We start from the raw sequence: 14574 nt of genomic DNA, 5'->3' as shown, positions 1-14574 counted from the left end.
TGCTGTACTCAAAGTGAGGAGGTAAATCAATAATCATAATGACAGATTTATAATACTTATAATACTTACTCGTATGGCTGTTGGTTTCTTATTATAGTAGGTTTCTTCTTCTTTTTCTGTAGCACAAGCCGATCATATAGAAATCCAAGAAATCGATGGATCCACAGTGACAGCTGGAGAAGGAGCGAGAGCTCTTTTGGAAATGTTAACCATCATCACTGATGCACCTGTTTAAAAGGAAATAGATAGAAACAAAACTTTCTACATTCCTCTTGTGTCACATGGGCGCACAAGGAGTGACGTACAGTAAGGTGAAGACATATGTCTACACGTGTTTACATTTTTCTCCATGTCAGCTGTGTCTCAGGTATTTGGTAACACTTTGTAATAACTACACTTTATTAGGCATAAGATGAGCATTATTAAAGACTTAGTTAATCATTTATAAAGCATTCTTCTTACACTATTCAAAAAATGGCATGTCATTTATAAACACACTTATAAATATTTGATAAGTGTAGATCAATAAACTCATCTATAATGTGTTTTAATGATTGTAATTTTATACTTTATTCATTCAGGATTCATAAATCAAGTATTACAACAATTACAAACCAGTTATTAAGAGATGTCAGAGGTTCATAAGATCATTTATGGCTGGATATTTATGCTGCACAATGATCTAGACATGTACTAAAGTTTAGTGAGTGGGTTAATAGACATTTTATCATAGATGAGCTTATTAATAAAAGAGTTAAATACTTATAAGTGTGGTTATAAATTACAAGTTGAGCATGTAAGGAATAGGTTTGTGAACAGGAAATCATGTTAGCTGAGCTTGAAAGAGAAAACAGTAAAAATGTTGATAACATCAAAGACAGAAGTCACAGTGGAGGTCGAAAGCATGACAAAAATATAGAGGAAGTATTTCAGATAGGCTATCTTTAAAGAAAAAAAAGAAAGAAAGAAAGAAAGAAAGGGGGTGGGACCGAAGCATTAAGTTGTGATGAGAAATGTTGAAGTCTTGCAGATGCTTTTCTACTTTTACAAATCACCTTTGCCATTGCTTTGCCATGTGTGATGTAAACTAGTCGGACTGAGGCCCGTTCTCACACAACCACACGCAGGGAAACCACCAACTGTCAAGTGACGACCAGTCATGCTGCCAGAAGTAGCTCGTCTATATTTGAACGAGCCGTGTGGATGATGGATGTTTGAGGTGATGTGTAGGAAGCTGTGTGACACACTCATTTCCACAGTCAGCAGTGGCTCATATGTGATTTGTAATTTCCATCAGCCTCCGTAGCTCTGAGTCATGTAGTGGCTTGAAGGTTTTTTTTTTAGCTGAGTTCATCTGTAGACACACACACACTCCTCCAGTGCTAAGCTCTGACTCCTGACTCTGAAGAAGAGAGGCATGAATGAAACCACCTGAGGCAGACAGGTTCTCTACTAAACCACAGTTCAAGTCAGGCAGTTTCTCCTCCTCGTCGTCCTCACCTGGTTTGTACTTGACTCTAGAGGAGGAAAGAAGAAAAGTTTAAATTATGAATGTTTGTTGTTTCACTCTCAGTTAATAAAATGAAGCCAAACAGCACAAAGCTAAAGTGCTGACTTTTAAAATATGTATTAAAAGTAATTTAAAATTTACATTTCTAAACACCATGTGAAATAGCTGAGCAGAAAACATCAACAAGATGTAAGGTTTCGAAATCGGAAGTTGCTTCAACCCTCATCTCAAATTGAAATCTGACCCCTGGATTTCCTGTGGTGGAAAGTAAAGCATATTCACTTCAAGCTCTGCTACTGCTACCTCAGCACAGTCTGATTATGTTGGAGGTTTCATCTTGATAAATGTGAGTTTATTCTCCCCATGGTTGCCAAGTGGGTCTCAAAAATAACGTATTGTCTTAGTTAAACACCTTTAGATAATGTATGCTATTATTTTTTCACTGTAACAATGAATTATTTCCAGATGCTACTTTACAGTTTTAATGCTGGACAATCAATTGTACTTTTTACTTCACTACATGCATTTGGTCACTGAATCAAATTCACTATACTTCTGATTAAACCAAGATTTAGATTGTGACCCTTTGCATAAAATAACTGTCTACAGACACTGTTTTCAGATGTCCAGAGTTTTTGTCTGCTCCACCAAAGAGACTTTTCCTCTGTTTTCATTTCAGCAACTTTCATTTCAGCAACTATTCCCAGCAAAAAACGGGCAAAACGTTACAGTACAACTTTGTTTTTTCGTTGTTTACTTCCTCATGAATCATCTGACGACTCCTCAGATGTGTCTTGTGACTCTGTGAAAGGTGCTCAGCTCCGATAGGTCGGGAATAAGGACCAGTAGTTAAAAGCAGCTCCACCTCCACCTCCTCCACCAGCTGTAACTTTAAAATGCTAATAATAAAAAAAATATAATGTCATACACAAGAATATATCAGTCTGCATCCTGAGTGCTTTTTAAACATCAGCCAGTGTACATTTGGCTGATGATACTTTTGCAAACTTTACTTACTGTATCATAGTTTCTGAGTTTCAAATATTTTGAATGCAGGGATTTTACTTATTTGTAAACTGTTGTATTTTTGTAAGTTAGATAAAACCTTTTCTATCACTGTGTAACCTTAACTGAGCTCTGTGCATTTTATTTTGGTGGAGTGTCAACTTTGCCCAGCAGGTGTCAGCAGCACCTTTACATGTATCTGTTGTACTGTCTCTATTCTATGTGGTTTGCATTAACACAGAGAAGCAGTTTTATTTAGGGTGAAATGCAATTAGTTCTGGTTGTATTGATGTAACTCTGACCAGTGTTAGTGTGTGACTCACAGCAATAAAAATCTGACGGCCATTACCATTACATTGGGCACAGCTTTATATATCCTTGAAAGAGCAATTATCATGCAACAGCTATACCAGTCTTGTACACAGCACAGGAGAGAAGAAAAACACAATTAATCAAATAACACTGTTAAAGTTTCTGTGTTAAAAGTAACTCAGTTTAGGTTATTTTGGTGTTAAGGTGCTTGGGTCAAAAAGGGAGCGACTCAGCCGGTGTTTAAATCCCATCAGGTTAAAAAATAATCTAAAGTTGATCAAAATGAGCACACTGTTAAATCAAAATCACCGAAACGTGATTGAAAAATAAAAATTATAAAATTTTACTGCTGCTGGGATTTTAACGACTTATTTTATGTCGGTCAGCTTCAGCAGTCACTGTTACAATTGAATTAAATTTAAAAGTTATGAAATTATGAAACAGCCACATGATGTCTCAGCCCTTCTTTCATTGCTACAACCAAGAGATATTGAGTTCAATATGTTTAAAATTGATGAAATTGTGCAAAAATGTATAAAATTCATGTTTCTCGCACCAGTTTTCCATTAGAGGCCAAAATTGCATAATGGATGATTTCAGGGGTGCACCATCAGCCTGTTGTGCTGAGTCATTAAATTTAGCCTTTTCATATGTAATCAAAGCCGTTAAATTATCAATTTAATTGGTGTTTCGTTGATAATACCAACCATTTCATATATATGAACTGACCACTTGATTTATAGACATATTTTTCACATGTGGATATTGGTCCAAGTGTCACATTAGATTAATCGATGTTTAGGATCAAACCTGGCTCAAGTTGAGTTGAAAGTCTGGGTTTAAATCTAATTATTTCTCTTCGGTCACCTGGTTCTGATTTGAGCAGCATGTTTTTTTATCAATACTCTGTGTTGCATGAGTTTCAGATGTCGACTTCCCCGCTCAGAGCATGTGATCAGGTGAAATCTACAAATTGGCCTTGTATACACTCTTGAGTGCTGCTAAGAGGTCACGGCAACCAGACCGAGGTCCAGAAACACTAAGAAATCACTTCATTAATGAATGTGCCAAGAATGTATTCTTAATTAAAGGCCGTAAATCTGCTAAACTCCAGGACAAAGGTCTATTTTGTGCACTTGAAACATTAAAGTAGCACAGCCCCTGCACCCACCCACCATGTCAACATGCCAGCTTTCTGTGGTAGACCCTTTCCTGGAAAAAAAAAAAAGATATCTACAGTATATGTGTCATGACTGAGGGTCACACTGCAGTGGGTCAAGCCACATAATCTCTTTTGTTTTCTCTCTTTTTATTTTTTTGGTTCAACAAATACTCTACAGTCGTAAAAAACATTATTCCAAATCCAGTTGGAGAATTATAAAATCAAGATTTGTGGGTATTCATGGGAAATCTCGGACTTTGACATGCGTATCTCTGTATCACAGCATGTTTCATCTAATTTGTAAATGTTTTGGGACTGAAACAAATTACCATGATGCTATTATTATGATGTGAAGTCGGGTGCAAAAGCAAAAACTGCAGTATCAAAACTCGACTGAAGCTTCGTGATCTTTAATCCAGTTTAATGTGCAGCAGCACCAGAGGCTTCAACTCAGCATAAAAAAGGACACATTCATCAGGTTTAAATTTTAGCCGTAAACTTAGTTTTGATGCCCTGAAATGCCCAGGAAAAGAAAAAGCACACACATGCAGACTGGCTCTCTGAGAACCCCTGCGTTTTATTTCATTATATTGCATCAGGCCTCTGGAGTTAGGTTGCTGTAATCGGTGGAGAAAACATCAGCTGTTTCCAGTTATCCAAAGCTGTGACTCTAATTAATTAAACTTATTAGCGTCCTACCAAGGTTCACATAACAGCACCAGTGTCTCAGAGCATCTGATCTAATTAACATGAATGTCTGTCATGGGTTCGGAGATGTTTCCCCCTCTCTGAGATTTCCCAAGGTCTCACTTTGTACAGCTGTGGTGACACATCACAGTTTGTTTTAGGTAAACCTGTCCTCAGCTTGGGTGAACATCTGTATACCACTGCAGGGAAACAGCTGTGAAGGGGTTTCATATGCAGGCCGCAAGTGCTTCTCAGTGTAAAGTTATTCAAAATATTTTCAATGGTTAAACAAAATGAACAAATTTAAATAATAAATTGACATTACAAATGCAGGCAATATGAAGATGGATTATCAGTAAAATGATAATGCGCTGTCACTGATATGGATGTTTATAGTAAACTTAAGGAAGCAATTTGAGTGACACTATGACATTGTTGGAATGATGTTTGCTTTAAGGGCCTCTGGGTAATTACTGGTTTAGTTCCTCTGACCATGACAATAGTTAATGTCATGGTTGTAAAATGCACATTAACTCATGAAAAACACAAGAAACTGCGGCAGCAATGGAAGATTTTAAAGGACCTATTGGCACAATATTACCTGACAAAATGGACTTTTGTGAATATCCGATCAATATCAATGTAATGCAACAACCATGAGACACCAAAACACGATCTTTCAAACTGCACCACTGTATTCCTCAAAAGTTTCTAACACCCAGACACAAACATAGATAGTTTATCAATACCTCCTTATCCCCTTCTGTTTTATTTAAAGTTCGAGCTTCTCTTGTAGACCGGACAACCTGTCAGTCTAGTTCATTTGTCCGGCCCTGCTCATGATAATCTGCCCACATGTCTCCCTTTAATTTCCAAATGATGTTAAGTCTGTTTTGCTGCACAGATACATTTGACCAGTCAGTTGTTTTGCCGTTTCAAGGAAGCATCCTGCTTGATTTTAGGATCTCTGTCATTTTCACAAGCTTTCATTCTGTTGATGTAATTACACTGTAATTACACTGTCTCATTGCCTAATCAGCAAATACACCTCAGAAGCTGTTAATCCATTAAGATAAGATAGATGAACAGACCAAAATGTTAATCATTTCGGTATGACTTACTGCAGGCGTATCATGCATATGAGATCTCCTGATGTCTTGTGCATCACGTGTTCTGATGTTTTCTGAAATCAAATCAGCAGCATATTTTTCACAACTTGTTTTGCGCTGACATGACATGACATGCAAATATGTAAAACATCAAACCCAGAGTGTTTCCCTGACACAAACACATTCACAACGCATCCCAGAGAAGCTACACCTTCATCCCCATAATGATGCAGAAGATGAGAGCGATACACGACAATAATATAATTTATGAATAACATTAATGATGAACAAACGTTTTATAGATCCCTTAAAAACAATTAACGAGAGAATGAGGAATTAGCCACGATGATTATAAATGTTGATTATCCATTAATGGATGTTCATTGTCTTTGTAAGGTGCCTGGTCTTCAGTTACAAATCTTCAGGGTTTGTTAATAAGTTTTTATCAAATGGGGAAGTTAATTTCATATTATATTTTGAGCTATTAAGTCAACCATTTAAATATAAACCCTGTAAAAAGGTTTTCTTATTATAACCTAGAACCTTTTTAACAAATATGCAAACATGTTTATTTCTCATTGCAGATTTTATAAGGGTTGCATAAATTATTTACACTATACATTACTTCTCTGTAACATGTAATATAGTGTTGGCTCTTTTCAAAATGTTTTTAAATTCTGCAGCACAATCTGTTCGCTCTACTGTTTACAACGTGGACGTCGGATGTCCCAGTTACATAAACCTATTAATTCAAGAGGTGGTGACTTTCTTCTCGTGAGGCTGATGGACCAAAACTTAGCAGCATCATCAGCAGTCACTTGCCACAGTCATGAGCTGACATGACAGACCTCATAATGAGATTTGCTCCCCAGACTGAATGTGCAGCTCCACAGAGGTCAAGGCCAAGTTACCCTTTTTGTATTGATTAGACAAACATTATGTAACAAGTCAATTAATGAGGAAGTGAGTTTGTTATTTTCTCCTAATTCAGAAATAAATAGTGAAATTCATAAGAACACAGTGGACATCATCATGTGATGAATAACATAACAAGCTGGCCCAAAACAAAACAGTAGTTGGGTAATACATGGAAGATAAATAGATAAAGATATGAGAGGCTTATCTGTTTGAGCTCTGTTTTATTTAAAGGTCAAAGCTTCTCCTGCCTCTTTGTACCTCATGTTCAAAGTCTGGAGTCTGGACAACAGGTCACAATGTGCTATTGTCCTGTCCTGTCATATTCTTTAAGCTCGCTAAAGCAGTCTCCGATAGTGATGAAAAATATGTGCACTAAACTAAAGCAACAAAAAGAGATGTCATGTTCATGCTTTAGATGTTTTCTTTCCTCCTTCTTCATTATGCGGGTTGTTTTTGCACCTTCGACCACTTCGGCAGAAACTTGTGGGTGCCATTTTGCCAAAGCACAACTGTATTTTGTAGAAAAATAATAATTAGGCACCTCTTTAAATAAATGGTTTGGGTTAGTGAGCAGATGTTCCCAGCGAGAATATTTAACATACTTCTTTGTGCAGTGTAACTTCTGTGCATCTGCACCTTCAGGGCAGTAGCATGTGTGTGTGTGTGTGTCTGTGTTTTAGGGTGTGTGTGTGTGTGTGTGTGTGTGTTGTGGAGCAGGTCCAGGCTTGTTGCTCGGACATTTGCTCCAGTCATCTGACTACAGTCTATGTTTTCTCTGCAGTTTTTTTTCTCCCCTTCATTTTGATGCAGCGGGAGGCGTGCCGGGCCGGGCCGGGCCAGGCTCGGCTCATAAGCTTCATGTGATCGCGCAGGGAGGTGTTTGGCTAAAAAAGAGTTTTTCAACATCCAGGCTGCAGCATTTGAGAGCTGATCGGTGTCTCTCTCCCTCTCACGGAGCTACCAACCTGGCTCGTTGTTTTTATTGGGGATATTTACATCACTTGTGCGGCGGCTTGTTCCGGATAGTGACGCGCTGCAGTTCCGAGAATGGGAGACGCTCAGTCTGCGCAACGGGAGAACAAGAAGGACGCAGCGGCTGAGGAGGAGAGCGGACAAGTGGATGATGCTCGGGCTGAGCAGAATACTGAGGACAAGGTATCAGCTTGTTTCCCGCAGAGCGTGGTGCACGGGCTGCATGCAATAATTCCTGTATTAATACACAAACTTTGTAGCAATGGTTTTTGATTTAATTTTGCTTTTCAGTGGCTTTTTATTGCAGTGACAAATTCATTCGTCAAAGATTTCCTAAAGCAGTGAGGGGATGCTGTGTGTTATAGAAATGCTGAGGCTGGATTTTGTTGTTGTCAGGGCAGTGCAGCTGCTGCCAAGACGTCCATTAACCCCATGATAAATAAAAAAGTCCTTGTCTCTTTTGAGAGAAGTGCATCTAGCACATTGAGCTATTCTAGGACTCTGATAATGGCTTTTATTAATTGAAAAATTTAACATTTATGCTTTTTCAGCTTCTTTTGTGACCATTTATCAATTCCTCCCTGGTGAGTGCAGGTGACAAATGAAGCCACCAATCTTTTCCTAGTGAGACATTAAAGTTGTTGACGATTTGTTTCACTCAAATCCCTTGGCTGCTGACTCTTGGTTTGGTAGTTTTATGGTCATTAGTCCCTGTTTTCACAGTTTCCTTGGTGTTGCAATGGTTTGCATTTACTGTAGATGACAAAGGAAGTAGCGTGGGGGAATAATGACCTTTCATTCCTCGAGGAACCCAAGTAAAGCTCATGGGAGAGATGGAATTTCCCCTCTGCTGCACTCAGCAGAAGTCAACATTGATTATTTGTGTACAACATGATCACTGGATCATACTGAGCAGGAAGTCAATTAGACAGTAGTGCAATGAGAGACTGAAAATAGCCACTAATGTCTCTATGAGCTGGAGTTATGATGTTGTTTTGATGTAATGGCTCTCTTGAACTTTGTGACTTTTTGGCTTCAGGCTGACTAAAGTTTTGAAAAGGTTGTGCAAAAAGAAACCACAAGTGCATAAATTCAAGGCCACTGAGTGTTGACACCATATTAGTCTTACATTAATGTGGAACCATAATGTTTTTCCCCCCTTAAATACCCAAACAACTGATGATCTCCTGTATCTCCCATGTTACACTTGCACTTACACTGGTGCTTCTGTTTGCAAAGCCACTCCTCAGAAGTTGGGCTGTATGTTTCTAAAATAAATGGAGTTTATAGTTACACCATTCAGTGTCACTTAACTAATCTGGCTGTGAATGACTGAAGACAAAGAAAAGTGTGTTCACGGATCTTAATATAGGAGGCGCGCCGTGTATGTAAAAAAAAGTGAATAGCATTTGACTAGAATAAAATAGCTCACAGTCAACCATAATTGTATTATGGCCTATGATCTTTTGGCCTACGATAATGTTTCAATTTAGTTTTTGAAAACATCTCTTATTTAAAGGTGTTTCTTGGTTTACTGTAGTTGAGGGACGTGTGTTTCTTATTTCCCTCTTGTCTGCTTAGACTTTTCTGACTAATCTGGCTCAGGGATTTGAAATTGGGACAATAAGAGTTGTTACACTTTAAGGTTTCCATAACCCCCAACCAACAATAACTCAGTGTGTTGTTTACAAATTGGGAAAAAGCTTGCAATTAAATGCTCTGTTTGTTTTCATGGCAGTACAAATTAAGATTCTATTTCTGTGTCTCTGGGACTGGTCCCTGCTGTGTTTTTCTTTTAAATGAAGTAGTATTTCTATGATTACTCAGACATGTTTGAAAAGGACTGCTGAATAATTGATTATTATTTGAGCTTTCATAACATCTAATCTTCACCACAAGAGTAAAGGTATTTTGTACATTCTGTTTTGTGCTTTGTTTCAGCCTCTCAAAAATAATGGGCAAATCTCTGAGATCAATGGGAAAGCAGACAGCACTATAGCAGAAGTTAATGGTCACTGTGAGGATGAGATCGCTGCAGAGGGTGGGTACTCACAATCTATGTGTTATAGCTCACTGTCAGACAGTCAGCATAAATTTAACAGACGCATAACTTGTTGAATTGAAGCAGATTGAGTTTCACCTGTGTCATCAGTCTTTTACAGTTCTTGAATTTCAAGTAGTCTAATATGTTGATGTATTTTCTGGTTCAGCTACCCTTTCTCCAGAAGATGATGTTTCGCAAACAGCAAAGGCACTTAAAGAAGAAGAGACACCAGTAGAAACAGTTGAAATCAACCAAAAGGAATCACCTAATGAAGTTGAAGAAAACGAAGAAGGACCCCTGGAAATAACTGAAATGGATGCAAAGCAGAATGACATCAATGAAGGTTTCAAGAAATTTTTCAGTAACATCGGTTTGAAGCTCACAGTAAAAAGAGGCTCGGCTGAAAAAGCTGATTCAGCAGAAGATGCGCCTGGTGAGACTAATGAGGAAGAGACAGACAGACCAGAATACATTGAGGGTACCACAAATGAAAACAAAAGTGAGAATACTGAAGAGAATATTGATCTGATCACAGCAAAGGAGACTTATGACAATGATTCAACAACATGTCCTACCATAACAGATGCTACATCAGATGATGTTCTTGAAAATGCAGAGGAGAAAACAACAGAGGCCCAAGAAGAAGTTGAATCTGATCATATAGATGCAGAAACAACTTCACCTGAACATGAAGAAGCACAACAGGATACCACACTTGAAGAAGACCTACATCCAACATCCCCGTCTAGCCCAGAGACAGAGGTGGTATCTCCAATCAAAAGGTTTTTTACAACTGGAATCTTTTCTGGTCTAAGGAAGAAAAAGAAGCCCACAGAGGACGAGACAACTGATAAAGAGCTTGTGGAGATGGGAAAGGAGACAGTAGAGACAGCAGAAAAAACTTCTGAAACAGAACAGGACAAAGAAGAGGTTAGTGTAGCTGCTGAGGCAGAAACAGTTGAAATGAATGATGGGAAATCACCTTCTACAGATGCAACTGCCAATGAGCCTGAAATTACGAGTTCTCAAGAAAAAGTTCAAGCCAGCCCTCTGAAAAGGCTCCTATCGGGGTCTAAGAAACGTTCAAAAAAGCAGCGAGGTAGGAAATCAGGTGACGCAAAGCTGTCAGACTCTGGAGAACACTTTTCAGATCAGGTTCTATCATCTACTGAATCAGCCGGGCATCAGAAGGTAGAAAGTCCTGCACCACCTTTAGCAGAGGCCGCAGGAGAGGAGGATAGTGCATGGTCTTCTTTCAAAAAACTTGTGACTCCCAAAAAGCGCATCAAGACCAACGAGGAGACACAAATCCATGTTACAGCAGAGGAAGCAAAACCAAGTGAAGAAGAGCACATATCAGACCGCAGCACCGAAGAAGGAAAAAAGAGAAAAGATTCATCTGTGTCGTGGGAAGCTGTTCTCTGTGGATCTGGGAGGAGGAGAAGCCGAAGTCGAAAAACATCAGACTCTGAGGATGAAACACCCCAAGCTGAAAACAAGAAGCCAGAGTCACCAATAGAAAGTTCAAACGAGGCCGATGAAATTCTAGCCTCTTCACCTCAACAGGAAGGAAGTCCTTCAGAGGGAGATGGAGGATCAACATGGAAATCACTGAAAAAACTTGTCACCCCAAAAAGGAAGGCCAAGGATGAGGAAGAAACCAAAGATAATATACAGTCTGACAGTGAGGTTACTCAGGATGATTCCTCTTTTTCAATAAAGAAACTCATCCCAGGTCGAAAAAAGAGGAAATCTGCAGAAAAGCAGGACCAAGTGTCTTCAGATGAAGCTGACAGGGAAGTAGCTTCAGGTGATGAAGACTCTGAGACGCCAGCTGTGGTTCCATTGTCTGAGTTTGATTCAACTGAAACAGATGTTCCAATAAAAACACAGACTGACATAGAAAGCCACGTATCCAAGGACGCAGATGATGAAGTTCAGCAGGATGTCCTTGATCAAATGGCTGAAGCAGTCCCACCTTGTGACAGTCTGCAAACAGAAGCAAAGAAAGCCCAAGACAATGAGGATACTGTAGAAAATGAGGCAGTTCCCATTGCCGCTTCAGATGAAGAACCCGAGGACCTTACAGATTCAATCAGTAAACATCAACAACTCAGTGATATTCCAGAGGAGGGTGTAATTACAGACACCATGGTCACTCCAGCTTCAGCCGCTGAAGAGGCTGCTAGAGATGACACTATAGCAGATGATCTGATAGAGATCACATCTGAAGCCATAACTGCTCCAGAACCTGTAGACATTACTGCTAGAGATGACACTATAGCAGAGGATCTGATAGAGATCACATCTGAAGCCATAACTGCTCCAGAACCTGTAGACATTACCATTACAGATGAAACTGAGATGATCTCTGCAGTCTCTCAACTGTCAGAATCTTCAAAAACATCTGGGAACACAACACCAGTCCCAGTAGAATATGATGTCAAACATACAGATGACCTCCTGCATCAGGTTGTTGAAACCATCTCCGTAACTCCAAAAGAAGCACCACTGTGTTCAGAGGATGTTAGCTCAGAAAGAATAGCCGGATCTGTCTCACATCAAATACTAGAATCATTTGTAAAAGAGCAGCCAGCAGTCCTGGAAATACACAGAAAATCAGATGCAACTGCCATAACCATAGGTTTAAATGTTGAAGAACTGGAGGTAATTGATGAACTTGCAGCAATAGCCCAAACAGAGAGCTTATCTGAAGTCAACGAAGGTGTTTCCACAGAAATTGTATCTGAAGTCCCAACGGTGCAGGTTGACACTGCTGAGACTGGAGTAGATGAAGTTCACGAGGTCAATGTTTCACATCCAGAAGAAAGCATACAAGAATTACAAAGACCAAATGAGAGCCAGCATCAGGTGGAAAGCCAGTCAGAGGTAAATGAAGATGTGTCAACAGAAACAGTAACTGAAGGTGAAGAGACTGTTGCAGATGAAGATTCTCTAGTTGGGGTCCATCAAGATGAAAAAGAACCCATACAAGTGGACTCTGAAGAAGCAGAACCAGCTGCTACTCTAGCTGAAGAAAGTGAGGATGGAGATGTGGAGCAGGGAGTTGAACCTCAAGTTCAAACTGAGGATAAAGATCAAGCACCAGTAGAGATGGGAGAGATAGCAGCTGTACAAGCTCCAAGTGAAGAGGAAGTAATACCAGAAGATATTACTGCAACAGAAATAGTAACAACTGAAGAGGAAATAGAGCCTGTCACTCAAGATAATGTTGAAGTAGAGAAGGACGATGAACTACAAGTAGATGCTGCCAAAACTGAGCCCTCTGATGTACCAGAGGTGTTAGAAGAAGTTGTACAAACGACCACAGATTCAGAGGACGATAGGGTGCAATCACCTCAGGGGGAAGCACTATCAGAAGATATTCCCACAGTAGAAAGTGTCATCGATGAAACAGATACTACAGTTCAATCACCTGAAAAAGACATTATTTCAGAGGTCACACCAGAGGCAGAAACTGTGACAGAACTCAAAGAAGCTACAGAGCCTCTGGTTGAAGACAACGAGCCAGTTGAGGCAAAGTTAGATTCAGAAGAGGGTAGTGCCACATCACCTGAAAAAGAAATAATCTCAGAGGAAATTCTACCCAAAGAGACAGTTGAAGTAACGCAGGTACCAGAAAGCAGCGTAGAGCTCGAGGGTGAACCATCAGTAGAGGATGCCAAATCGGACCATGTCCAAGAATCAGAAGTAATAACATCTGATGGCAGCATTGCACCTGAACCAGAAGCTGAGGTTGAGGTTGAGGCATCTATGCCTGCTGATGTAGTTACAGAAAGTGTTGAGGAGGATAGTGCTCAAGAGGGGCAAATATTGTCCGAAGATGTTTCCCAACAAGAAACAGTTACAACTGAAACTGATAGTCAAGTTGAGGAAACTGATCAAGCTCTAGAGATAAATGATCAGAAAGCAGAGAGAACACCACAAGATGCTCAGGTTGGGCAAGAGGACCAAGTTGCTGAAGTTGTAGATGAGTTACAAACATTAAGTGCAGTCCATGTATCCTCCGTCAACGAGGGAGAATGTATTGTTCAGGTGGGAGAAAAAACTGTAATTTCCGAGGTAACGCCAGATACTTCTGTAGACAATGCTGAAGTTACACATGAACCAGAGCACGAGGTACATGTCAGTGCAGTTGTTGCTAGTATTGAGGGAGACAAGGAAGGTAAACTTCCAGCGGCTGAGATACAGACTGCTCCAGTTGAGCATGCCCTTGTGACACAAGTGATCACATGTTATCTAAAAGATGTCTCATCTGCATTACCCGACGTCTTGATAGAAAAACCATCAGACAGCCATGAACCATTGATAGATGCAATAGCAAATGGGCAAGAGCTTGAGGAGACAGTCATGACCACTACGCCATTAGTGAAAGAAGAAGTGATTAAGAAAGCAGAGGAAGGCAGTGTGGTTATGATGATGAATGTACCATCGGTACAGTTCGAGGACAATCATAGAATTCAAGTGCAGGTGGTTGATGTAGATATTAAGTCAGCTAAGACGATTGTTGACACGGTGCTAGAGGTAGGGGTAACAGAAACCAAAGAAGTTACAGATGTTTGCCATGAAACACTTAAAGAAGTAGACACGCTGGATGCCACTTCAAAGACTGAGGAACTGATCAATCAGGAAAGCAAGGTGACCATTGAAGAACCTGTGCAACTTGTAAAGGAGAAATTACCAGAGCCAATATCTGAAGATGTGAGTCAGATAGCTGAACAGCAAGTGTCCGAGGATCTCAAGCAAACACCTGGTGTGTCAGGAAGTGTAGATGCCTCTGCCCAGGAACACAAAGTGGATTCGGAGGAACATAAAGTTGAATTGGAAAAATCTG

The 14574-nt window shown here is 39.7% G+C and overlaps 1 protein-coding gene across 1 annotated transcript; it reads left to right on the top strand.

The window, feature by feature from the left end:
- Positions 1-7750: 7750 nt before the first annotated feature.
- On the top strand, positions 7751-13632 carry akap12a (A kinase (PRKA) anchor protein 12a; the record flags this gene model as incomplete). Its single annotated transcript, XM_083998546.1, has 4 exons — positions 7751-7858; positions 9617-9716; positions 9886-13352; positions 13510-13632. 4 exons carry the CDS (start codon positions 7751-7753, stop codon positions 13630-13632), a joined length of 3798 nt encoding a protein of 1265 aa, XP_083854672.1.
- Positions 13633-14574: the final 942 nt, after the last annotated feature.

Source organism: Trachurus trachurus, assembly GCF_905171665.1.
Source record: "Trachurus trachurus genome assembly, chromosome: 22".
In the NCBI taxonomy this organism is placed as follows: domain Eukaryota; kingdom Metazoa; phylum Chordata; class Actinopteri; order Carangiformes; family Carangidae; genus Trachurus; species Trachurus trachurus.
Note: the sequence above shows the minus strand (reverse complement) of the source record. Positions and strands in the feature narration are given on the sequence as shown.